The following is a 27,835-nucleotide window of genomic DNA, read 5'->3' as shown; positions in this document are numbered from 1 at the left end:
AGTTAAGCATTCGACTCTTGATTTTGGCTTAGGTCATGATTTCATGGTTTGTGGGATTGAGCCCTGCATCGAGCTCTGTGCTGGCAGTGTGGAGTCTGCTTGGGATTCTCTCTCTCCCTCTCTCTGCCCCTCCCCTGCTCTCTCTCTCAAAATAAATAAATAAATATTAAAAAATATTTTTAAAAATTTGCTGATCTTTAGATTATTTAAAACAGAATGGAGGAGTGTCTGGGTGGCTCAGTCAGTTGATTGTCCGACTCTTGATTTTGGTTCAGGTCACAATCTCATGGTTGTGAAATTGAGCTCTGCACTGAGTGTGGAGCCTGCTTAAGATTCTGTGTCTCTCTCTCTCTCTCTCTCTCTCTCTCTCTCTGTGTCTCTCTTCCCCTCATCCTCTACTACCTCTCTTCCCTGCTCGTGTGCTCTCTCTTTAAAAAAAAAAAGAAAAAAAAAACTTAGTCACTTATGGAGTGATGTAATTTCTTCTTTTATATTTCTTCTCATTTCTTTTCTACAGTTTTCACCTGCACCTAATTTAGCAGGTTTCTTTTTTAATAATTCATATTTATTGACTTTTTGCAAATTATCAGAGTAAATATAAAACAAACACATTTTTGTAATTTATTGCTTTATATAATATTTAATTAGATTATACTCACAAACATTATTAGAAAGAAATGCCGTCCTGCAGTTGACTTGTGGTCAGCATGACAGGAACAGTGTGCAGGCAGACTTGAGAGAGAGTGGTCAGGGAACTACAGCTGTGTTCAATGGGTTCAGTTATAGTATTTTATAGAGGCAGTGGGTCTTTTGTTCTGTTTTCACTACTTGGTTGAACTGAACCCAGTCATTGAGCACAAACTAGGAAGAGTCAGGACTTTATTCTTTTAGCTAAAAACAAAAACAAAAAACCACACCCAGCTTTCCTTTTCCTATTGCTTCTATATCAACCTGAAGTATAAACTAGATTTCATTTGGTAAGCGGTCACCTGGTTATTGTTATTATAGTTAATATACTATATATATAAGTCTAGATTTATGTTATTGGTTATATTGAGTATTTTCAGCCACTTAGAAGTTGCATTAAGATGTACAGTTGTTTTTACTTAAATATATTTGTATTTTTTAGGTCAGGTGTGGTCTTGGGGAGATGGTGACTATGGAAAATTGGGCAGAGGTGGTAGTGACGGCTGCAAAACACCAAAGCTTATTGAAAAGCTTCAAGACTTGGATGTTGTGAAAGTCCGATGTGGAAGTCAGTTTTCTATCGCTTTGACGAAAGATGGCCAGGTTTATTCATGGGGAAAAGGTGACAATCAGAGACTCGGGCATGGAACAGAGGAACATGTTCGTTATCCCAAACTCTTGGAAGGCTTGCAAGGTAAGTGCAAAATGAAAACTTTTAAAACCTTTTGAAGCTTTTTCTTTAGTAATCTTTTCAAGTTTGTAGGTCTTTCCTTTATTTACCTACTATTTCACGAATTAACTCATCATTAGAAGGCTTTTACCCACATTTTTATAGGTATAGATTATAAATGGAAAATGGTTTTGTTTCTATTTAAAAATGGTGTAGAATTATTCTCACCAGATTTATTTTGAAATTCGTTCAGTTTTACAAATATTGGTGCCAGGCATCTATTCATCACTATGTAAGCTGGCCTTAGTGAGATTAACTTCTGTTGGTGAGGTCACCTGTAGTTATACTGTAGACATTGCTAAGATGACGGGTGTATATAGTGCTGTGGGAGCACAGTGGGAGGAGATAGGATTGGTGTGCCTAGAGTGGTCTCATTTGAAATTATCCTTGATAGGTGAATCCTGCTTATTTGGTTTCAAGGGCATCTAGCATGCATTCTAGATAGAATGGGAGCCCAGGCATGTAGGTGTGCTTTGCAGGTGCCTTCTGAAGTGTGGGAGAGGTTGGTGATAGGTTTATCAGGTGGGGCTTGTAGTGCTTTAGACTGTTTTCCTAAAGGACCTAGACCATAAGTATTTTAGCTTTGAGTACCATACACTGTATGTCTCAACTACTCTTTTTCTGCTTTTGTACCCCAAAAGTAGCCATGGACAATATGTAAACAAATGGTCCTGGCTATGTTAACGGCTTTATTCATAGAAACAACCCTTGGCCTGTGTTTGGCATGAGGGATGAAGTTTGTTGGATCTCTGTGCTGGATCCTACTTTATGTTTTTGCTTTTTTGTCAAGGGAGTTTAAAGGGAGACTTTTATTTTTTTTTTTTTATTTTTTTTTATTTAAAAAAAAATTTTTTTTTCAACGTTTATTCATTTTTGGGACAGAGAGAGACAGAGCATGAACGGGGGAGGGGCAGAGAGAGAGGGAGACACAGAATCGGAAACAGGCTCCAGGCCCTGAGCCATCAGCCCAGAGCCTGACGCGGGGCTCGAACTCACGGACCGCGAGATCGTGACCTGGCTGAAGTTGGACGCTTAACCGACTGCGCCACCCAGGTGCCCCTAAAGGGAGACTTTTACATAGGACTTGCTAGTTTCTTTCCTGATGACAAGGTTTTATGGTGTCTATTATTTTCTAAGTTTCTGAGATAAGTTGTAGGGTAATACAGTTGGTTTATATTATGGAGCTATGTTTAAATTTTGTTAGCCTTTCTTGTTTATATTTTTTTCATTTAGCTAAGGAAATATGCTTCCTCAGCAACATTTATTAGATACAGAGAGAGCTTATCATGAAAATATTTACATAATTTTTGGTATATTTTGGTTGTTGTCAACTTATCATAGGCTCTTAGAATTGTTCTCCTTACTCTAGTAGAATTTTGCAGCTGAATTATTTTTTATGTTGACATTTCTGAAGACATTCCTTGTGCTGGTCATGTTAGACTTACTATTAAGCAAAAATATAATACTTGGATAACACTGTTTAAATAGGAAAAATGTATTATTTGACTTTAGAAAAAAGAGATTTTTGTCTTAGAAAACTTCCTTAATGAAGAGGGTACTTTGATATTCATCAGGATAGCCCACAATGTGGGCTATAAAACACCCCTTAACATATTTAAAAGAAGGGAGATCAAACAATGTCTGCTGTCAGACTACAGTATAATTAAACTAAAAATCAATAAAAGATAGCTGAAATATCCCCAAGTACATGGAGATAAACTTCCAGGGTACCGGGGTTGCTAAGTCAGTTAAGCATCTGACTGGCTCAGGTCATCATCTCACGGTTTGTGGGCTCCAGCCCCACATTGGGCTGTCTGCTGTCAGCTCAGAGCCCACTTGGGATTCTCTGTCTTCCTCTCTCTCTCCTGCTTGTGCATACTCACACACTGTTTCTCTCAAAAATAGATAAACATTAAAAAAATATTAAAAAATAAACACTAAACTTCCAAATAACACATGGTCAAACAAAAAACTCTCAAGAGAAATTTTAAAATATTTTGAACTAAATGAAAATGAAAACAACTTACCAAAATTTGTGGGATGCTGTGAAAGCAGTGCTTAGAAAGATATTTATAGCACTGAATTCATGTATTATAAAAGAAGAAAGATCTAAAGTTAGTAATCTTTGTGTTCAGGAAAGGAAACCATCAACAAAATGAAAAGGCAACCTATAGAATGGGGGAAATATTTGTAAATCATATATGGGATAAAGGATTAATATCCAAAATATATAAAGGACTCATACAATTCAATAGCAACAAAACAAGACAAAACCTGCTCCAAAACCAATTTGTTGAAAAATTGGGCAGAGGATCTGAGTAGACATTTTTCCAAAGGTGGCTTATAGATAGCCATCAGGTATATGAAAAAGTACTCAATGTCAGTAATCTTCAGGGTAAATGCAGATCAAAACCACAGTGAGATATCACCTCATACCTGTTTGAACAGCTATTATCAAAAAGATAAGAAATAACTAGTGTTGGTGAGGATGTGGAGGAAAAGAAACTCTTGTGCACTGTTGATGGGAATGTAAATTGGTACAGCCACTGTGGAAAACAGTAAGGAGGCTTTTCAAAAATTAAACACCCAGGGGCGCCTGGGTGGCGCAGTCAGTTAAGCGTCTGACTTCAGCCAGGTCACGATCTCGCAGTCCGTGAGTTCGAGCCCCGCGTCAGGCTCTGGGCTGATGGCGGAGCCTGGAGCCTGTTTCCGATTCTGTGTCTCCCCCTCTCTCTGCCCCTCCCCCGTTCATGCTCTGTCTCTCTCTGTCCCAAAAATAAATAAAAACGTTGAAAAAAAAATTAAACAAACAAACAAAAAAACCAACTACCATGTGATCCACCTGTTCCGCTTCTGAGTATTTATCTGAAGGAAATAAATATGCTAACTCAAAAAGGTACCTGCATCCTCCTGTTCATTGCAGCATTATTCATAGTAACCAAGATATGGAAACAACCTAAGTGTCCATTGATAGATGAGTGGATAAAGAAAATGCAGTATAATGGAATATTATTCAGCCACAGAAAAGAAGGTAATTCTTCCATTTGTGTTAACATGGATGGACCTTGAGGGCATTATGCTAAGTAAATAGGTTAGACAGAGAAAGGCAAACACTGTATGATGAGAAATGAGAGAGAAGACATACTACAGATCCTTTGAACTTTATAAAGATGATAAAGGAATACTAAGAACAACTCTATGCCCCCATATTTTGTATTGTAGATACAAAATGCCCCCCATTTGTATTGTAGATGAAATGAACCAATTCTTTAAAAGACACAATTTGCCAAAACTCATACAAGAAGAAATAGACAAACTGAATCGGCCTATATCTATTAAATTGAGTCAATAATTGATAACTTTCAGAAAGCGTGAGGCCCAGATGGGTTTACTGGTGAATTCTACCAAACATTTAAGGAAGAAGGGAGAAATTATACCAATTCTCTATAATCTCTGTTTCAGAGGAGAGAAGCAAAGGGAATACTTATTAACTCATTCTGTGAGGCCAGCACCACCCTAATATCAAAGCCAGACAAAGACATTATAAAAAAATTACAGACCAACATCTCTCATGAATATAGATGCAAAAATCTTCAATGAAATATTAACAAGTCAAATTCAACAATGTATAGAAAGAATTATATATCACCACTAAGTTGAGTTTATTCTGCATATGCAAGATTGGCTAATTCAGCATCCAAAAATCAATGTAATCCATCAAATCAAGAGAGGGATAAGAAAAATCACATGATCATATCAATAGATGCAGAAAAAACGTTTGATAAAATTCAAAGCCTATTCCTACTAAAAACTCTCAATAAACCAGGAATGGAGAGAACTTCCTTAACTTGATAAAGAATATCTATAAAAATCCTACAGCTAACATTATACTTAATGGTAAGAAACTCGAATCCTTCCCACTAAGATCAGGTACAAGGAAAAGATGTCTCATCTCACCATCATCTCTTTTCAGAACCATGCTGGAAGTTCTAGCTAATGCAGTAAGACAATGAAAGGATAGTAAAGGAATGCAGATTGAGAAGGAAGAAATAAAACTGTTTGTTCACAGATGACATAAAAGTCTATGTAGAATATCTGAAAGAATTAACAAAAAAGCTGGAAGTAATAGATGGTTATAGCAGAGTTGTAGGATATAAAGTTAATATACCAAAGTCTTGTTTTTTTATATGTCAACAATTAAGAAGTGGAATTTGAAATAAATACATAATATCATTCACATTAGTAGTAAGGAAATGAAATAAATAGGTATAACTCTGACAAAGTAAGTACAAGAGCCATATGAGGAAAACTATGTAACTGATGAATGAAATAAAAGGAGAACTAATAAATTGAGAGATATTCTTTGTTCATGGATAGGAAGATTGAATATTGTCAGTTCTTTCCAGCTTGATCTATAGATTTAATGCAATCTCCATCAAAATCTGAGCAAGTTATTGTATTGGTATTGACAGACTGATTCTAAGTTTTATGTGGAGAGGCAACAGATCTAGAATAGCTAACACAGTATTGAAGGACAAGAACAGGTTGGAGGACTGACACTATGCAGCTTCAAAACTTAATATAAAGCTACAGTAATCAGGACAGTATGATATTGATTACAGTATAGACAAATTGATCATTGAAACAAAGTAGAGAGCTCAGAAATAGACCCACATAAATATAGTTAATTGATCTTTGAGAAGGGAGCCAGGGCAATACAATGAAGCAAAGGTGAGTTTTTCAACAAATGGTGTTGGAACAATTAAACATTCACATGCAAATAAAAGTGAATACTTGATAATAGGGGAGGCTATACATGGGGTGGAGAGTATATGGGAAATCTCTGCATTTTTCCTCAATTTTGCTGTGATCCTAAAATGTTCTAAAAATAGAAAGGAAAAAAGATATACTTTGCATGATTATACCTTGGGACAGGAGAATACGATTTAATGATTAATTAAAAATACACTTATCTCTTTCTGAATGAAAAACTGAATATGGAGAAAAAAAATAACAGCTCTGGGGTGCCTGGGTGGCTCAGTCAGTTGAGTGTCCGACTGTGGCTCAGGTCAGGATCTCACAGTTTGTGTGTTTGAGCCCTGTGTTGGGCTCTGTGCTGATAGCTCAGAGCCTAGAGCCTGCTTTGGATTCTGTGTCTCCCTCTCTCTGCCCCTCTCCCACTCAGGCCCTTTCTCTCTCAAAAATAAACATACATTAAAAAAAAAAAAGGTAACAGATCCTTTTCATACCTTAACATTGTTTAATTTTCAGGCTGCAGGTCTTAATAAATTGTAGCTACTAAACCATAACAAGGGTTTTAATAACATACATGAAGCAGATGAATTATGCATAGTATTAAAGCAATGGATTAGCCTTTAGAAGTTGACATTAAATACCTTCTGACCTGAATGATCTACAACAGAAGTCAGGTGTGAAGCTGTGTTGTATCTTTCCTCTTAGGGAAGAAGGTAATTGATGTGGCTGCAGGCTCCACCCACTGCCTGGCTCTGACTGAGGACAGTGAGGTCCATAGCTGGGGCAGCAACGACCAGTGTCAGCACTTTGACACCTTGCGTGTGACCAAACCAGAACCTGCTGCACTGCCAGGACTGGATACCAAACACATAGTTGGAATTGCCTGTGGACCTGCTCAGGTACTGAGTAGATAGTTTGGTTAGATATTTTGTAGAATTTTGGTTGCCCATCCCTCATTGCTAGGATATTGAAATACCATTGACTTGTGTGTGTTGTTCTTATATCCTGTAGTTGTACTAAACTCACTTATTAGTTCTAGGAGTTTTGTGTCAATTCCCTGGAGTTTTCTTCAGAAACATAGACACAGTTTTATTTCATCTTTTTTCTGTATTTCTTTCCCTTGCCTTATTGCACTGGCCAAGACTTCCAATATAATGTTGAAGAGTGGTAAGAGGGCACATCCTTGTTCCTGTTTGTAGCGGGAGAGCATTTAGTCTTTCACTATTAGCTAGGATGTTAACTGTAGGATTTTTTTTTTTTAGTAGATGCCTTGTGTCAGATTAAGGAAATTTCCTTTAACTCCTACTTTTTTGAGAGTTTTTTTTTTTTTAATACTGAATAGATGCTGAATTTTGTCAGATACGTTTTTCTTCTCAAATGATATGATCATGTAGTTTTCCTTCTTTAGTCTGTTTATATGGTAGACTATGTTAATTGATTTTCAAATATTAAGCAAACCTTGCATTTCTGAGATAAACCCCACTTGGTTATGGTGTATTATTCTTTCTTATATATTGCTTTATTTGATTTGCTAATGTATTGTTGAGGATTTTTCTGCTGATGGTCATCAGAGATAATTGGTTTGTGGTTTTATACTGTGTGTCTTTTTATCAGGGTAAAACTGGTCTCATAAAAAGTGTTGGAAAGTGTTCCTTTCTCTTCTGTTTTCTAGAAGGGATTGTGTAGAGTTAGTGTTATTTCTTTTTAAATTTTTTTTTTCTTTGGTGAATCCATCTGAGCCAGGAAATTTCTTTCTCAAAAGATTTTTATGTAAAAATTGTTTCTTTAATAGATGCAGAACTATTCAGAGTGTTTCTTCTTGAGTAGGTTTAACTGATTTGTGGCACTCAAGGAGTTGTTCCATTTCATCTAAGATGTCTGAGTTTTGTGTGTAAAGATTTCCTTAGTATTCTTTTACTAACCTTTTGAAGTCTTTGGGGTCTGTAGTAATATATTCTCTTTCATTACAGATATTAGTAATTTGTGTGTGTGTGTGTGTGTGTGTGTGTGTGTGTGTGTGTTTCTTTGTCAGTTTTGCCTAGATATTTATCCATTTTATTGATCTTTTTAAAGAACTTTTAGTTTCAAAAAACTTCCCTTTGTTTTTTGCTTTCAATTTCATTGGCTTCTTCTCTTTGTTATTTTTTTTTCCCCTTCAGCTTGCTTTGGGTTCACACTTTTCTATTTTTAGTTTCTTCAAGAAAAAGCCTAGGTTAATTTTAGATCTTTCTTCTTTTGTAATATTTAAGCAGTTGATGCTCTAATTTCCCTCTAAGTAGTGCGAATTTGCACTCATACATTTTGATGTATTTTGTTTTTGTTCAGTTCAAAATACTCTCTAATTTCTTTTGAGAATTGCTCTGTGACCTATGTATTATTGTGTCACTTAATTTTAAAGTGTTTGGAAATTGTACTATTATCATTTTCTTACTGTTCCTAGTTTAATTTTATTGTGGTTAGGGAACAAACGATATGATTTCAATTCTTCTAAGTTTCTTAAGATTTGTGTCTCAGGATATGTTCTCTTAAGTGAATGTTCTGTGTGTGTGCTTCAAAAGGGTTATGTATTTTGTTTTACATGTATTTTGCTGTTGTTGGGTGAAGTGTTCTATAAATGTCCATTAAATCCAGTTCATTGATGGTATTCAATTGTTGTATATCCTTGCTGATTTTTTGTCTGCTTCTATCTCTTTCTAGGAGGATAGTGTTGGTATTTCCAAGTATAATTATGGATTTCTCCATTTCTTTTGGCTCTATCAGTTTTATTTTTTTTTAATATCAGTGCTTTTGGTCATTAAAAAAATTATGGTTGACTATACAGTGGCATTAAGTATATTCATGAGACTGTGTAACCATCATTGTTATCCATCTCCAGAACTTTGTCATCCTAAACAAAAATTCTGTACCCATTAAACATTAGTCTCCTTTTCTCTTCCCTTTGGCCCCTAGTAACCTCAGTTTACTTTCTGTTTCTGTGAATTTGCCTATTCAAGATACTTCATATAAGTATAATCATATAATATTTGACCTTTTGTGTCTGGCTTATTCCACTTAGCATAAGTTTTTTAATTTTTTTTTTTTAATTTTTTTTCAACGTTTTTTATTTATTTTTGGGACAGAGAGAGACAGAGCATGAGCGGGGGAGGGGCAGAGAGAGAGGGAGACACAGAATCGGAAACAGGCTCCAGGCTCTGAGCCATCAGCCCAGAGCCCGACGCGGGGCTCGAACCCACGGACCGCGAGATCGTGACCTGGCTGAAGTCAGATGCTTAACCGACTGCGCCACCCAGGCGCCCCAAGTTTTTTTAAATTTTTTAATTTTTTAATTTTTTAATTTTTTAATTTTTTAAATTTTTAATTAAAAAATTTTTAAGCATAAGGTTTTTAAGTTTGTTCCATGTTGGAGGATGTTTCAAGATTTTATTCCTTTTAAAGGCTTAATAATATTCCATTATATGTATATCCCACATTTTGTTCATTTATTTCTCCTTTTTTGTACCTTTGGCTATTGTGGTTGTGTTGCTCAATACCCAATGCTTTCATTTGGGTCCACGCTTTCATTTTTTTGTTTTTGTTTTTGTTTGTTTGAGTATATATCTAGGAGTGGAATTGCTGGATCATATGGTAATTATGAGGAATTTGAGGAACTGTCAAACTGTTTTCCACAGCAGCTGCATGATTTTTACATTCCCACCAGATATGCACAAGGGTTTCAGTTTCTCCACTTTGTTTTTGGCCAACCCTGGTTATTTTCTGGTTTTCTTTCTTTGATTGTTTGAAGCCATCCTTGTGTGTATGAAGTGGTATCACACTGTGGTTTTGATTTGCACTTCCCTAATAGAAAAGATGTTGAACATTTTTTTATGTGTGTATTGACCATTTGTATATCTTCTTTGAGGAAATGTTGATTAAGTCCTTTGCCCCTTTTTGAATTTTTTCTTGAATTGTAGGAGTTCTTGATGTATTGTGGATATTAATCCCTTATCAGGTATATGATTTACAGCTATTTTTTTCCCCATTCTGTGCTTGTCTTTTCATTTTGTTGATAGTGTCCTTTGATGCACACAAGTTTTTAATTTTGAGTAAGTCTACTTTATCTATTTTTTCTTATGTTGCCTATGCTTTTGGTGTTATATATATCCAAGAAATCTGTTGTTATGTAGATTTCACCCATTGTTTTCTTCTGAAAGTTTTATAGTTTTAGCTTTTATGTTTTGGTCTTTGATCCACTCTAAGTTAATTTTTGTATATGGTATAAGGTAATGATATAATTTGATTGCTTTGCAGTTTTCCCAGCACCATTTGTAGAAAAGATTGTTCTTTCCCCATTGAATGGTGTTGGCACTTATCAAAAATCATTTTACTGTATAGGTAATGGCTTATTTTTGGGCTGTCCATTCTGTTTCATTGGTCTGTATGCCAGTATTTCATTGGTACTTTATGCCAGGACCATGCTGTTGTGATTACTGTAGCTTTGTAGTGTAGTAGGCTTTGAATTAGGAATTGTGAGTTTTCCAGTTTTGTTCTCTGTTTCAAGATTATTTTGTTTATTTGGGGTCACTTGAGATTCCATATACATTTTAGGATGGGTTTGTCAGTTCTTGTTTTATAGATTTTGAAGCTCTTTTTTTTTCTTTTTTTTTTTTTAAGATATGTGCACATTTAGGTTTGCTTTGTCATCTTGATGAATTGGCCAAGGGCATTATACAGTATGCCCCCTTTATCCTTCTTTTTCTTTGCTCTGAAGTCTGTTTTGTCTGATTTTAATGTAGGTGCTTCATTTTTCATTTATTTTGTAAAAATTTTATTAGGTTTATTTTGGGAGAGCACGCATGTGAATGGGGGGAAGGGCAGAGAGAGAGGGAGAGAGAGTATCTTATGCAGACTCTGTGCCTAGCACAGAGCCCAATGTGGGGCTTGATTCCATGAACTTGAGTTCAGACTCAAGAGCCAAAATCAAGAGTCAGACTAAGTGTTAAGTACTGACTGAGCCACCCAGGGGCTTCTTGCTTTTTATTTAATAGTGTTTGCATACTGTAACTTTTCCATTCTTTTAATTGAAAAAAAATTAAAAATTGAAATAATTATTGTAGGAATTTGCCAATGTCGTGGGTTTTGTTTATTGAGGTTATATAAGAAGTCAATATTCTAGTTCCTTTCCCTTGCCATATAAAGTTTAGAATAGTCTTGTCTATGTCAGCAAAAACATCTTGCTTGGACTTTGATAGGAATTGTATTCAACCTGTCATCAATTTTTGGAGAATTGGCAGTTTTGCTGTATTTAGTCTTCCAATCAATGAAAATGGTATGTCTAGATATTTATTTACATTTTCTTTGATTTCATTTATTAGCATTTTCAGTATATAAGTCTTTGACATGTTTTGTTAGATTTATATCTTTTACTTTTAACCCAAATGTCTCATTATGTGTATAGTGAGTTTCTTGGGTACCGTGTATAGGTGCATTTAAAAAAAAAAATGCTTGAGTCAATCTGTCTTTTAATTGATATATTTAGATCATTTATGTTTACTCCAATTTTTGACGTACATAGATTTGAGTCTTCCATTTTCTTGTTGGCTTTTGTTTGTTCTATTATTCCTCTATTGTGCTTTTCCTGCCTTTTTTGGGAGTATATGAACATTTTTTAATATTCCACTTAACTTTATTTATTTTGAATTTGACTTTATTTCTTTATATAATTTCTTTTTAGTGGCTGCTGTAGGTTTTACCATAAACATACTTAATTCTTTGCAGGCTACTTTAGAATCAAAATGTAACCATTTTTAATTGGAATGTAGAAACCTGTTGTTTAGTTTTCAAATGCTTAAGAGATTTTTCTAGTTATTTACATCTAGGTTATTCTTATTGGCTTCTAGTTTCTGTTGGTTTCTAAGAAGCTTAATTTGATTATGTTCAGAGAACATATTCTATGATTTCAATTCTTTTATATAGGTAAGAAATATTTTATGATTAAATATTTTAAATATGACTATTCTGTTGTGGTTTTCTAGTAAGTGTCAGTTTGATCTAGTTCATTGATGGTTTTATTCGTTTCTTTTAAAGTTTTACTTTTTTTAATATCTCTTTGTTCTATGTTATTAGGAGGATAATTTTGCTGTCTTCAACTATATTTTTGGATTTATCTATTTCTTTCATTTCTGCCAGTTTTTACTGCCGTGTGTTTTCTGGTTCTGTTGTTAGGTACATATCATTCAACATTGTTCTGTCTTCTTGTGAATTGACCCTTTTATCATTGTATAATGTCTCTGTTTAGCCCTGGTAATTTCCTGCCTCTGAAGTTTGCTTTGTTTGATATTAATATAGCCATTTTCTATTCCTTTACTTAAACTTTTTTAATCTTTATATTTAAGGTAGATTTCTTGTTGATACCATATAGTTAGATTTTGGTTTTCATACCTCCTGACGACTTCTACTTTTTGTTAGTATGTTTAGACCATTTACATTTAATTTAATTATTTATAAGTTAGATTTATTTCTACCATTGTGAGGTTTTGTTTGCTCTCTTTTTTTATTCCTTTATCTTTTCCTGACTTCTTTTGGGTTGTTTGAAAAATTTTTAGTACTCCATTTTAACTTACTGAGTTGTCTCTTTGTGTAGTTTTTTAGTGGTTGCTTTAGAGATTAAATATACCTAACCTTTCATTATTTACTTACAGTTATTTGTAACTGTTCAAGTAGATTATGATCCTCACTGTTATCTATTAGTGTGCATTAATAATTTTGAGAGTGAAAAGATTATAAACGTTGTATCTTTTTATTTGTGGCACAATGAGATTGGGTCCTAAAATGAGAGAGAAGATTGGAAGCTGATAGTGTATATAAGCTAGACAACCATGAAAGTACATTTGTATTGGGGACAATTAGAGGTATGAATAAGTAATAATTTAAGGCATCTTCATAATTCATAATGGTGAATCTTTTCTGTGAAACAGTCCAAGAACTGAATGTGTGAATTCATTTTAGGTTCTTTTGTTTCTTCAATAGAGTTTTGCTTGGTCGTCTTGTTCTGAGTGGTCCATTGGCCTCCGTGTCCCTTTTGTGGTAGATATCTGCTCAATGACTTTTGAGCAGCTGGACCTCCTACTACGGCAAGTGAGTGAGGGGATGGATGGCACTGCTGACTGGCCTCCACCTCAAGAGAAAGAATGTATGGCTGTGGCAACACTGAATCTTCTACGACTTCAGGTATTAATGATTTCCTTTCCTCTCCCTCCCTTTGTAAGTGTCTTAGGTATTTGTAATAATGTTTATGTATATTGAAGGGTATGCATTTTAGCCTGTTAATTGAACTGCTAATGAAAAATGTAAAGTATTTAAAGTGTTTAGATTATTTAGATTAGATTATTTAGGCTTAAAAAAATCAGTCTAGGGGCACCTGGGTGGCTCAGTCGGTTAAGCATCCGACTTCAGCTCAGGTCACGATCTCGCGGTCTGCGAGTTCGAGCCCCGCGTCGGGCTCTGGGCTGATGGCTCAGAGCCTGGAGCCTGTTTCCGATTCTGTGTCTCCCTCTCTCTCTGCCCCTTCCCCGTTCATGCTGTGTCTCTCTCTGTTTCAAAAATAAATAAACGTTAGAAAAAAATAAAAAAAAAATCAGTCTAGTTATATTTGTTCTGGAAGTCAGTCTTGGCATGCAGGGTGAGAGTATATATGGATTGTTTTATTTCTGCAATAATCAGCTTGTTTGCATTCATCATGGAATCAATCTTGAATTTACTGTTGTATGTGGAGAAACAACTGAGTGAGATAGTGGATAACTGAGAGACCAGTGGATGTGTTAGCCAGTCTCTCCTCTGGAGTATGAAAGCTCAACTCTGTAAGCTTGTCTCCCTCCATTTTGTCACAGGGAAGGTTAAGGTGAAAGGTCAAAATATGAAAACCTACAAACATATTTTTCTTCCTTTTTTTTTTTTTCTTTTTTTGTTTGTTTGCTTCTTTGTTTCTTTTTTAAAGAAAAACTGTAGCTGAAATCTTTGGTCATCATATTTCTCTTGGCAATAAAATCCTATGACTGAATGTCAAGAAAGTAGTTTTTCTCAACAAAATAATTTTTCCCTTTATAATACAAGGATTTCTATGTAACCCATCATGTCCCCCTCTTCTTCTGTCCCCCTTTTGCCTTGGTTCTAAAAGGCACACAGCTTATGGTAAGTGATGAATCATGGGAATCTAGTCCCGAAGCCAAGAGTACACTGTATACTCTGTATGTTAGCTACCTTGACAATAAATTATTAAAAAAAATAAAATAAAAAATAAAAAGCACACAGCTGAATTTAGCGTTTAGTTGCATTAATCAAATTAGCAGAAGTTTGGAGAGTACTTCTCTTTCCCAAAAATCTTCTAGAGGAGCTCATTTATTAGGGCCTCTGTGGTTCCCTTCCATGATTCCACCCAGTTGTTGCTTCCCATGGTTTGTAACAATGTTGCTATTCTGGTCATTGCTGTGGAGAAAGACCTCATGTTGTTTTAGGTTCAGTTCCTTTTGGCCTACATTTACCTGGTGACATATGTTTTTCTGTTGCTTTATTCTGTTTTTTTAGGTCCTTATGTTTTAATTGCATCATTTTAAAAATTCACTTACAAAGCTTGATTCTTTTTTTATTGAAAAAAAATTTTATTTTATTTTATTTTTTTAACATTTATTTATTTTTGAGACAGAGAGAGACAGAGCATGAATGGGGGAGGGTCAGAGAGAGGGAGACACAGTATCTGAAACAGGCTCCAGGTTCTGAGCTGTCAGCACAGAGCCCGACGCGGGGCTCGAACTCACGGACCGCAAGATCATGACCTGAGCCGAAGCCGGCCGCTTAACCGGCTGAGCCACCCAGGCGCCCCAAAGCTTGATTCTTAAAAAGAATCCAATTTGAGGATCTTTATTCATTAGGTGAATTTAATTTTTTTATAGTTTTTGTGATTGCTAATGTATTTGAATTTAGGTCTTCTGATAAGTTTTATGTAAGTTTATTCTTCATTTTATTATTTCTCTCTTCTTTTAAATGTTTGTGTATTTTTGAGAGAGACAGAATGTGAGCAGGGGAGGGGACAGAGAGAGAGGGAGACACAGAATCCAATGTAGGCTCTAGGCTCTGAGCTGCCAGCACAGAGCCCGATGTGGGGTTTGAACTCACAAGCTGCATGGTCATGACCTGAGCCAAAGTCAGACACTTAACTGAGCCACCCGGGCGCCCCTATTATTTATCTCTTGATCAAGTTTCGAAAATAATTTTTTTAAGTTTATTTATTTATTTTGAGAGCAAGAGCAAGAGGGAAAGAGGCAGAGAGAGAGGGAGAGAGAGAATCCCAAGCAGGCTCTTTGCTGTCAGTGTGGAGCCCCATACAGGGATTGAACCCACGAACTATGAGATCATGACCTGAGCCGAAACCAAGAGTTGGATGGTCAACTGACTGAGCCATCCAGGCACCCCTCCAAAACAGTTTTTTCTTTCGTGATACCTTTAATTGTTCCTAAATTTTTAAATCTGATTTCTGGACATTAATCATGTCACAAAAAAATTAAATATTTGTTAATTCCACAAAATGTTAAGTAACTAGTCCTTCTCTTCCTGAAAAATATAGGGGCTATAGGATGCATTACCCTAAGCTCCCCGTTCCACCTTTTGTGTTTTAATTGTCAGGTAGTCTATTATTACATTGGATCCAATGCACACTTTTTTGTGTATGTGCCTCTAAAAGAAATGTGCCCCTAAAAGAAAAATGCTCCCAATTGTGATGTGTAAGATACATTTCTGATTTAAGACATGAAAAGAAATGCCTGTTAGGATTGGTGAAATAATTATTTTTATATTGTTACAAAAATAATAATCATTTTTTGCTTTTCTTTGAATTATTATAGTCATAACTGTCATTTTAATTTTTTTATTAAAATTCTTTTTAAGTTTATTTATTTTGAGAGAGACAGAAACAGCACAAAATGGGGGAGACTGCCAGCAGAGAGAGAGGGAGAGAGAGAATCCCAAGTAGCCTCCATGCTGTCAACACAGAGCATGATGTGGGGCTTGAACCCATGAAACTGTGAGATCATGACCTGAACTGAAATCAAGAATCAGGCACTTAACGGACTGTGCCACTCAGGCGCCCCATTATAATCGTCATTTTTAAAGAGACCATGCTTACTTTGATGTAGCCTTTTTTTCTTTTTTTTTTTAACCAATTTGTTTTGTCATTGTTGCTTATATCTTCTCCCTCCTGAGTACCTCCTTCAGTAAGTTTCTTCATCAAGGTCTGTGAATTGTAAAGTCTGAAAACTGTTTGCTTGAATGTTTCTTAAGGTAGTTTAACAGGGCTTAGCTTTCTAGGTTACATGTTATTTTATCAACAGTTTGAAGATGTTTTGTCTTCCAATCTTTATTTTTGCTGATGAAAATTGTTTTATTGATGTAATTGTTTCTTTGTAGTTAAGGTGTCTTTCTTTTTGGTAGCCTTTCAGATGTTCTTTTGTTTTGTAATTTTAATACATTATGTCTAGGTGAGGATTTATTTTTGTATATATAACTTGAGGTTATGATTCTCATTCTCATGTTTTGTTAAGTTTTGAAAAATAGTCACCATTTACCATTGAAATTAACTCTTTTTTTTATCTACTTTTTTTTAATCTACTTCTCAGTGTATGTTGAACTTCTCTTGTCTTCCTAAGTATCACAACTTCTTTGATATTTTAAAAATCTTTTTTATCTTTTATGATGTTCATTTTCTGTCTTTTCCATTCTGCCTTCTGGTTTTTCATTCAGTGCTCTCTTTCAGTTCCCAAATCCTTTCTTTAGATGAATGTTCCATATTTTTGAATTGTCCATTATAAAATAAATACTTGTATGATCATTGCATTCCATGCATTAACTCATTAAATCAGTGTGCCACCCATCTGAGAGTTAGGACCTGTGATGTATATTGCATAAATGAGGACACAGGGAGAGGTTCAGGAATGTGGCCCAGATAAGGTACCCATGGCCTCAAGGTTTAGGGCTGGAACCTGGGCCCAGGCTTTTCACACTTCTGCCTTGAGGTTTTTATTCTTGTAGCTGTTTTTTTTCATTTTTAGAATTTATATTTGGGTCTTTTTCAAAGCTTTCATTTTGTTCATTATATTCTTCTGGGTTCTGTTCCTTCCTTGATCTCTAAGAACATTTTCTTTTTTTATGGATTCATTCCATTGTTTTTATTGCTGCCTTGGGGTGTGAGTTTTGCCTCTTATAAGAGCTCTGTTTTTTGATTCTACCTTGTGGTGACCTAGTATGGCTTGTCCTTTCTGACTGCAACACCACTTTCAGAGGAGGGTTTGCTAGGGGTATCCCCTTGCCTTTGGCTATGATGATGTCCCCAGACGACAGTTTTGTATTTGTGTCTCTTAAGTGTCATGAGTTTCTCAGGCTCCAGATGAGTTTTGGTTTTCAGTTCTTGACTTGTGATATGTGTACCTAGATGGTTGGTGTAAACTTGATTTTACATCTGTTCACAGGACAGATTTTACATCTGTCAGGTCTCTGATTTATTGTGGGGTCTCTTTCTACCAAAAGCTTTTATGGACAGTGTTGTTTTCAGGCCCTGGCTGGCAATAGATGGGTGATCTTCAGTGGCTTCCAAACTTCTGCAGGAAGCTCAGGTTCAGTGGGCTGTCATGGGCAGCTGGGATCTCATGCCCCAAGGCCTTGATCTGTTCTTAGAGTCCAGAACCTCTTGGCTCCTGCTGCGTGTATCTCTCTGAGTTCTGGTTTGGCCCTTGAGGAACTTCCTTGTATACTCTCAGCTTGGCTATATAATCTTTTTTTTTTTAAAACATTTTTTAAATGTTTATTTATTTTTGAGAGAGAGCATGAGAGGGGCAGAGAGGGAAAGGAACAGAGGATATAAAGCAGGCTCTGCATTGACAGCAGTGAGCCCAATGTGGGGCTTGAGCTCACAAGCTGCAATACCATGACCTGAGCTGAAGTCAGATGCTCAACTGACTGAGCCACCCAGGCGCCCCTATATTTTTTTTAACAGCTTTCGGGTTGTATTATATTCGCTATTTCTCTGTTTGGTGCAGATGACTGGTGGTGGGGTGGAGGTTGCTGTTTCCACTTGATTTTATTTCTTTTAATGTTTATTTATTTTTGAAAGAGAGAGAGAGATAGAACATAAGTGGGAGAGAGGCAGAGAGAGAGGGATACACAGAATCCGAAGCAGGCTCCAGACTCTGAGCTGTCAGCACAGAGCCCGATGTGGAGCTCGAACTCACAAATCGTGAGATCATGACCTGAGCCACTCGAGTGTGTAACCGACTGAGCCACCCAGGTGCCCCTGTTTCCACATGATTTAACCTCTCCATTGGTCTTGAGCTCTTCCATATATGTATTTATAGTGGGTTTAAAAAATTCCTCTTAAAAATACCTTACTGTGGACTCTCACCTAGTATGAGTAAAAGTTTTTAGTCTAGTTAAAAAAATTCATATAGCAGAGCTTTTTTCTTTATTATTTGAATAAAACTCAGTTTGAGGTATTATTTAATCTTTAACAAGATTTGAAATACACTTGTTTTTAGGACTTCTAAATTAAAATTCTTTTTCTCCTTTCAGTTGCATGCTGCCATTAGTCACCAGGTTGACCCAGAATTCCTTGGTTTAGGTCTGGGCAGCGTCCTCCTCAACAGCCTGAAACAGACTGTGGTGTCTCTGGCCAGCAGTGCAGGTGTGCTGAGCACCGTGCAGGCAGCTGCCCAGGCTGTGCTGCAGAGTGGGTGGTCCGTGCTTCTGCCCACTGCTGAGGAAAGGGCCCGGGCGCTCTCTGCTCTCCTGCCCTGTGCAGGTGGGTTTGGGGATGGGGTGGAGTGGTGGGTGCACAAGAGGGTGCCAAGGGGCATTGGCACTTACCTCACATTGTCAAAAACACTTTCCTTTCCAGTTTCAGGCAATGAAGTAAACATAAGTCCAGGTCGTCGATTCATGATTGATCTTCTGGTGGGCAGCTTGATGGCCGATGGAGGCTTAGAGTCGGCCTTAAATGCAGCCATTACTGCAGAAATCCAGGTATGGTTCTAGGAGTATGTATGTGAGCTGACAGAGGCAAGTTTTACCTGTCAGTGAGCTGAGATTGAAACACTGTACTCAGGTGAAGAAATAACAACATTTTGCAAGAATTATTGAAAAACTGAAACATAAAATGGTTAGTAACATCCAAATATTTTCTGTAATTAAAGCTTTTTTATCTAACTAGTTAAAAAAACTTGAGATATTAAGTATGATAAAATATACCCACTTTTATCTACTTAAATGAATATGACAGATACCCTGATCACATTATGAATCATTTCCATCACCCTAGAAAGTGTCATTGTGCCTCTTTGCACTCCAGGACTCCCATCCTCCCTCAGATTAAATTAGTGTTGCCAGTTCTGATTGCCACATAAATGGAATCATATAGTATGTACTATTTTATGTCTGCTTTATTTTACATTGATAATTTTCAGACTCATCTGTTGTTTTTACCATTGAGTATTTCATTGTATGATTATGGCACTGTTTGTTTATTCATTGTCCTCTTGATAGACATTTGATTAAAATTTTTGATTCTGTAAAGCTGCTTTGATCATGCTGTATACAAGTCCTTTAGTGAACATGTGTTTTTCTCTTGCGTAAATACTTGGAAGTAGAATTTGCTAGGTCTTTTGGTGACTGTGTTTTTACAGTTTCCCAAAGTGGCTGTGGCATTTAATTTGAACCAGCCAATATGAGAGTTCTAGTTCTAGCTCTTCTTGACCTCACCGACATGAGTCATGTCATTCTTCATAAATTTAGCTATTCTGGGTGAGGGAAGTGTGGTTTTAATTTGCATTTGTATGTACTTATTGGTCATTCATAGCTTCTTTTGTTGCTTTTATTGTTGCAATAGTTTTTTATCTAAAAACTAACACTGACAAAATTAGATGAAGTAAATACATTGAAAATATCTTTGAAAGCATACTTAAGAAGTACTTTGATTAAATTGAAAAAAAAAATAGGGGCGCCTGGGTGGCTCAGTCGGTTACGTGTCCGACTTCAGCTCAGGTCATGATCTCATGGTTCGTGAGTTCAAGTCCCGTGCCAGGCTCTGTGCCGACAGCTCAGAGCCTGGAGCCTGCTTCTAATTCTACTTCTCCCTCTCTCGCTGTCCCTCCACTGTTCACGCTTTGTCTCTCAAAAATAAATAAAAACATTAAAAAAAATTTAAATTGAAAAAAAATAGACGAAATCGTATAAATAACATTAGGAACAACTACAGTTCTTTGTATAGCTATTATTTTCCAGGTACTATGCTGTGTACTTTATTTTGATTTTCTCTTTTAACTTTGTCAACGGTGTTGAGTGGAAAAAGTGGTTTAAAATTCCATTTTATAGATGTGGACATATGTACCACAAAAGTGTAGTGATTTGCTAAGGTGTTAGGACTAGTGAGTGGTAGGTTTGCTGATTCCAAGCCTCTTCCTTTTCTTCCTCTTCCCCACACAGCTCTGTGTGACAGCTTACCTGATGGAAGCCGTGACAGAGAACAGACAGAGGAAGTCCACGAGTGGGCCAGATATGACCCAAGCAGTATTTTTAGAACCTATTAATTTAGTTAGCAAATGTTTATTCCTCACTTCCTGCTGGACAGAGGGAGGGACCTTTAAGGAGGTATTGGAGGCAGGGTATTGCAGAGGTAGAGAGGCTACAGAGATACATAGATTGTGATCTATATAATCATTAAGCCTAAAAGATAACTAAAAGGCCATTCATTTTAAAACAAAATTGTTATAAAGCTACAGAAAGACATAAACAAAAACCTCATATTTAAGAATTATTAGTATGCCAATATTGTTAATATTTTTGTTTTATTGTCTGACTTTTGAGGATGCAAATGTTTACTAATGATGTGATTATGAGGCTAGGATTAATTTCAGTGGTGTGTTAATTTGCATCTTTTTTACTCATCAGGTTGCCATGTTTTCTGTTGTATATTTTACTGTCCATTTGTTCTGTTGTTTTGGAGAAGTCTGTCATATGAAAAGGGAGTTCCTTCATATTCCTTTTTATTTTTTATAAGTAATCTATTTACCATTTAGGTTTTAGATATTTTTACTACAATTATTAATTATATTCTTTTTATTTTTTTATTTTATTTTTTTTTCAATGTTTTTTATTTATTTTTGGGTCAGAGAGAGACAGAGCATGAACGGGGGAGAGGCAGAGAGAGAGGGAGACAGAGAATCGGAAACAGGCTCCAGGCTCCGAGCCATCAGTCCAGAGCCTGATGCGGGGCTCGAACTCACGGACCGCGAGATCGTGACCTGGCTGAAGTCGGACGCTTAACCGACTGCGCCACCCAGGCGCCCCAAATTATATTCTTTTTAAAAATGTAATTTATTTTGATAGTGTGCATGAGTCGGGGAAAGGGCAGAGAGAGAGGAGAGAGAAAATCCCGAGCAGGCTCCAAGCTGTTAGTGCAGAACCCAGTGCTGGGCTTGATTCCATGAACTGTGAGATCATGACCTGAGCCAAAATCAGAAGTTGGATGGTTAACTGACTAAGCCACCTGGGCGCCTCTAAGTATATTCTTATGGATTATAAGTCATTGAACAGAGTATAAGAATGATTATTAGGAATGAGTTTTAGAAATGAAATTGTGCTGGGTTAAAAGGATGCACATTATTCATTTTTCTGATTTATGTTGCTCTCTTATCCTTAACAGTGGGTAGCCACTGAGGCTGAGTCTTCATCCCTATACCCCTCAAGGATTGGGATGGATTGTTGTTGGTGTTTAGACTGTTCTGGTTTTTGCCATTAGAAAATGCTCAGAAGGAAAGAAATTTTTTGCTTTTTCACCATAAATTTGGTTACTAGAACAATGCTTGGTATATAGTAAGTCCTCAGGAATATTGGTTGTGTTTGGCAAAGATACCTTCTATTTTTGTTTTTTGCCTTTTTGTTCCTTTTTTTTTTTAAATAATAGCTTTATTGAGATCTAATTCACATACTATAAAATTCACTCTTTTACAGTGTGTAATTCAGTGGTATACTCACAGAGTTGTGCAACCATCATCACCAGTGATTTCAGAACCTTTTCATTACTTCAAAAAGAAACTCTGTGTCCCTTAACAGTCACACCCCCTATCCCCTACTTGTCTCAACCATTGACAACTGCTAATCTACTTTCTGTCTCCTGAAGAATTTTTAGCTCTGGACATTTCATATAAATGGATTTATACAATACGTGACCTTTTGTGTCTGGCTTTTCACTTAGCCTAGTGTTTTCAGAGTTTATTCATTTCATACTTAATTTTTTCAAATTGCTAAATAATATTCCATTGTATGGCATAGCACATTTTGTTTATACATTCATCAGCCAATGGACATTTAGTTGTTTCTATTTTTAAGTTATGAATAATGCTGTTACGAACATTTGTGTATAGGTTTTTGTTTGGACAGGCTTTTTTTTTCTTATGGGTGTATGCCTAGGAGTGGATTTGTTTTGTTTTATAGTATCTCTGTGTTTATGTTTTGAAGAATGGCCAGATTTTTTTCTTAAGTGGCTGTGCCACTTTATATTCCCAGTAGCAATGTATGAGGGTTCTGATTTCTCTCCATCCTTGTCAATGCTTGCTACTGTCCAACTTTTCTTTTATAGCTATCCTAACAGATGTGAATTTCCCTGATGACTAATGATGTCTAACATCTTTTCATGTGCTTATGAGCCAGTTATATATCATCTTTGAAGATACTTCTATTCAAATCCTTTGCTTATTTTTAAGTTGGTTATTTATTTTTTAATTGTTGAGTTGTAAGAATTCTTTCTGTATTCTGAACACATGTTTCTTATCAGATACATGACTTGGGAATATATCCTCTTATTCTTGGGTTCTTGCTTCATATTTGCAAAATAGATAGACTGTGTGTGTATGGGGCAGATCACATTAAGTATTTCTTAGATCCAGTAGCAGGAGAAAATATTTTAGGGACTTTACAGAAGGAACCTGGAGAACGTCAGCAATGGCAGCCTGGGTAATGGAGTTATAGGACAAATAGTCTGTTTAGAAACTGAGCACCTGAGCAGTGGGGTTTCTGACAGTGGATGTGGGCCAGTGTCACCAGGTGGTTTTGTGAGTTAGTGCACAGAAGCTGGGACATCTAGGCTGTGAGATCAGGGCTCAGCTCAGGGTGCATTCACACTTGGTACTAAGATAACTGGTAACCAGTTTCTGTTTTATGAATTACAGGATATGGAAGCCAAAAAAGAAGCACAGAAGGAAAAAGAAATTGATGAACAGGAAGCCAGTGCCTCGACATTTCATAGAAGTAGGACTCCATTGGATAAAGATCTTATTAATACTGGGATCTATGAATCTTCTGGAAAACAGTGTTTGCCTCTGGTTCAGCTCATACAACAGCTTCTTAGGTAAATAGTATTAGATATATTTTAACAGGAGGATTATTGGTTTTCATAGTAAGATAGTGAGATCTAGTTAGCACTAGGGTCTGAAAATGTTTTGGCTGTTGAGGTATACTCTGAAAATTATGTAGAATAGGTTTTGGGGTAAAGAGCAGACTCTTTTAAGTTTTTATTTTAATTCTAGTTAGTAAACACACAGTGTTATATTACCTTTAGGTATACAATATAGTAATTGAACAGTTTCATGTATCATCCTGTGCTCATTTTAAGTGCACTCCTTAATTTCTGTCGCCTAGTTAAGCCATCCTCCCACCCCCCTCCCATCTGGTAACCATCAGTTTGTTCTCTGTAATTAAGAGTCTGTTTCTTGGTTTGTCTGTCTTTTCCCCCCTTTACTCATTTGTTTTATTTCTTAAATTCCACATATGAGTGACATCATATGGTATTTGTCTTTCTCTGCTGACTTATCTTAAGTACTTAGTATTATACTTTCTAGCTCTATCCATGTCATTGCAAATGACAGGGTTTCATTTTTTATGGATGAATCATATTTCATTGTGTATACACACCACATCTTCTTTATCCATTCATCTATTGAGGGACACTCGGGCAGCTTCCCTTTGAATGAGTGTTTTTGTATTTGGGTAATACCCAGTAGGATGATTCCCGGATCATAAGGTAGTTCTGTTTTTAACTTTGAGGAACCTCCACACTGTTTTAAGAGCAGACATTAAATATAGATGAGGGGAGAGTTTGGAGTGTGTGAGGTAGAACTGGAGATTCTAAAGATTTTCAAACAAGAGAAAATTGGAGTGTACGATAAACAGGAAAAGATTCTTAGCCTCATTAGTAAGCAGTAGATGCAAATGAAAATCATTTTGGTAGAACTTTTTTTTTTTAAATTGGTTGTATCATTGCCTCATTGCATATGTCATAGAATTATATGTATTACTAAGACAACTTTTATTTTTTTATCTTTTTAATTAATTATTTAATATAATTTATTGTCAAGTTAACTAACATACAGTATGTACACTGTGCTCTTGGCTTCAGGAGTAGATTCCCATGATTCATAGCTTACATACAACACCCAGTGCTCATCCCAACAAGTGCCTTCCTTAGTGCCCATCACCCATTTTCCCCTCTCCCCCCACCCCCCATCAACCCTCAGTTCTCTGTATTTAAGAGTCTCTTATGGTTTGCCTTCCTTTCTGTTTGAAACATTTTTTTCCCCTTCCTTCTCCCATGGTCTTCTGTTAAGTTTCTCAAATTCCATGTGAGTGAAAACATATGATATCTGTCTTTCTCTGACTGATTTATTTCACTTAGCATAATACCCTTGCAGTTCCATCCACATTGTCACAAATGGCAAGATTTCATTGTTTCTCATTGCCAAGTAGTATTCCATTATATATATAAACCACATCTTCCTTATCCATTCATCTGTTGATGGACATTTGGGCTCTGTCCATAATTTGGCTATTGTTGATAGTGCTGCTATAAACGTTGGGGTACCTGTGCCCCTATGAATCAGCCCTCCTGTATCCTTTGGATAAATTCCTAGTAGTGCTATTTCTGGGTAGTAGGGTAATTCTGTTTTTAATTTTTTGAGGAACCTCCACACTGTTTTCCAGAGTGGCTGCACTAGTTTGCATTCTTACCAACAATTGCAAGAGGGTTCCCTTTTCTCTGCATCTGTTGTTTCCTGAGTTAATTTTATATAGTGATTTTTTTTTTTCCAACGTTTATTTATTTTTGGGACAGAGAGAGACAGAGCATGAAGGGGGAGGGGCAGAGAGAGAGGGAGACACAGAACTGGAAGCAGGCCCCAGGCTCTGAGCCATCAGCCCAGAGCCTGACGCGGGGCTCGAACTCACGGACCATGAGATCGCGACCTGGCTGAAGTCGGACGCTTAACCGACTGCGCCACCCAGGCGCCCCACCTGAGTTAATTTTAATCATTCTGACTGGTGTGAAGTGGTATCTTGATGTGGTTTTGATTTGTATTTCCCTGATGATGAGCGATGTTGAGCATCTTTTCATGTGTCTGTTGGTCATCTGGATGCCTAAGACAACTTTTAATTAAAATTTTTTTTTTAATCTTTTTATTTATTTTTGAGACAGAGAGAGACAGAGCATGAGTGGGGGAGGGACAGAGAGAGAGGGAGACACAGAATCCAAAGCAGGCTCCAGGCTCTGAGCTGTCAGTACAGAGCCTGACATGGGGCTCGAACTCATCAACCACGAGATCATGACCTGAGCCGAAGTTGGATTCTCAACTGACTAAGCCGCCTAGGCTCCCCGACAACTGTTAATTTAAATGCTGAAGTAAATAAAAGAATGGTGAGCATTATTTCTGAAGGCCCTATCTGGAGGAGGTAAGAATCAGTCAGAGTCAGAATATAAACAGGAACCTTGGGCTGAAGTGATCAGACACTGTTCCTGAAAAATGTCAGCCAACATTTCATTGTCATTCAAAAAGACCAAAAAAGCAAGGTGATTTTTGAAAGGTATTTGTTAGACAATGGAAAACTCTTGGCTCTTCTATTTATTTATTTATTTTTATTTATTTTTTTTTAATTTTTTTTTCAACGTTTATTTATTTTTGGGACAGAGAGAGACAGAGCATGAATGGAGGAGGGGCAGAGAGAGAGGGAGACACAGAATCGGAAACAGGCTCCAGGCTCTGAGCCATCAGCCCAGAGCCTGACGCGGGGCTCAAACTCCCGGACCGCGAGATCGTGACCTGGCTGAAGTCGGACGCTTAACCGACTGCGCCACCCAGGCGCCCCTTGGCTCTTCTATTTAACAAAATTCTTTCCTGTGTAAACTTGGCTCCTGTTTTGTTTCATTTTCTATACATAGAGAAAGTATTCTAGAGTGTTGGCTCAGGTAGTAGCCAAGTTCAGAGAACAGGGGGCTCTGCATGTATGTCCAGAAGAGTGGTGGGTAGTATGCTGCTGGTGTGGGGGCAGCCTGCTGTCCATACCTGAAGCACCAGAATTTACTGGACACATTGGGAACTTTTAAGAGGAAGTTTTAGAGCTAATTCTTTAAATAGATTATAGTAAATGCTAATTAAAAAAATTTTCCTATTTTTTTTTTTAATCTGATGATTGTTTCTTTTGATCAGTATCTCATACATTCTCATCTTTAGTACAACAGATTGAAAGTGAATTAACTCAGTGTAGTTGGTGGTAGTGGAAAGACGCTGGGATTTATTCCTAGAAGATTTCACTTGTGACTGCTTGTATAAAATTGGCAAGTGAAACTCTCCCCAGTGTGGTAACTGGAAGAGTAATAACAGGAGCAGTGTTTATAGAGTTAAGGATCAAATGAGAAAATGGATGCTGAGTGCTTTGTAATTAAAAAATGAAGTTCTATGCAGAAGTTTTAAAGCATAAAGCATGTATTTTCTGAAACAATATTGAGTTCTTGAATGCCCTACCCTTTGCTGAGGAGGCTGTGTCAGGACTCCTGGTGTTTGTCAGAGAGTGAGTGTGTGTTCCCTGATCTTGGCCTATGGTAGGTTGCCCGGCCTGTTTATTCCCTTGGTGTGGAGAGACTTGTCTGTTTTACCCATCAATGCCTGTTACTGTACAGTCTGGAAGTCTCTTGCCATGTTTGACTGATTAGCACTTGGAATTTGTCCAGTGTAGCTGAGACACTGAAGTTTTATTTTTTATTAATTAAAATTCAGTTATTTTAATTGAATTATTAATTATTTATTAAAATTCATATTTAAAACCTTGGACTTGATTCAGTTGTTAGAAAACTTTTAAGTGTGTTTTTGAGTTTAAGTTTTATGTCGAAATAGTATTTTCAATATATTGGGATACTTTATTAATACTGGTTTTACATTTCTTTTTTTCTTTATTAATGTGACTGGCAGAACATTAAACATTTTTTTAAGTTTATTTGTTTATTTTGACAGAGTGAAAAAGAGCACAATCAGGCAAGGGGCAGAGAGAGAGGGAGAGAGAGGATACCAAGCAGGCTCCTCACTGTCAGCATAGAGCCCAATGCGGGGCTCAGTCTCACAAACTGTGAGATCATGACCTGAGTCGAAATCAAGGGTTCAGTGCTTAACTGACTGAGCTAGCCAGGTGCCCCAGTGACTGGCAGAACATTTTAAATGACATATGTGGCTTCCTGGCATTATGTTACTATTGGACAGCACTTTTTAGACCATCTCATAGGTTGTCTTCTGAACCTTTGGTAACACAGGGAGGAGCTGTCTCCACAGCAGT

General features: G+C 36.6%; 1 protein-coding gene across 9 annotated transcripts in view; it reads left to right on the top strand.

The window, feature by feature from the left end:
• Nucleotides 1-27,835, top strand: part of HERC2 (HECT and RLD domain containing E3 ubiquitin protein ligase 2) — a 279,601-nt gene that overhangs the window by 92,671 nt on the left and 159,095 nt on the right. For all 9 annotated transcript variants that reach the window (XM_045058960.1, XM_045058959.1, XM_045058962.1 and 6 more), the window contains 6 exons: nucleotides 1,130-1,381; nucleotides 6,878-7,071; nucleotides 13,178-13,378; nucleotides 18,761-18,989; nucleotides 19,086-19,210; nucleotides 23,413-23,591. In XM_045058960.1, the coding sequence (XP_044914895.1) occupies nucleotides 1,130-1,381; nucleotides 6,878-7,071; nucleotides 13,178-13,378; nucleotides 18,761-18,989; nucleotides 19,086-19,210; nucleotides 23,413-23,591 (1,180 nt within the window). The remainder of the gene's footprint in view (nucleotides 1-1,129; nucleotides 1,382-6,877; nucleotides 7,072-13,177; nucleotides 13,379-18,760; nucleotides 18,990-19,085; nucleotides 19,211-23,412; nucleotides 23,592-27,835) is intronic.

This window comes from Felis catus, chromosome B3 (genome assembly GCF_018350175.1).
Source record: "Felis catus isolate Fca126 chromosome B3, F.catus_Fca126_mat1.0, whole genome shotgun sequence".
Lineage (NCBI taxonomy): Eukaryota > Metazoa > Chordata > Mammalia > Carnivora > Felidae > Felis > Felis catus.
This window is presented reverse-complemented; position numbering and strand designations above follow the sequence as displayed.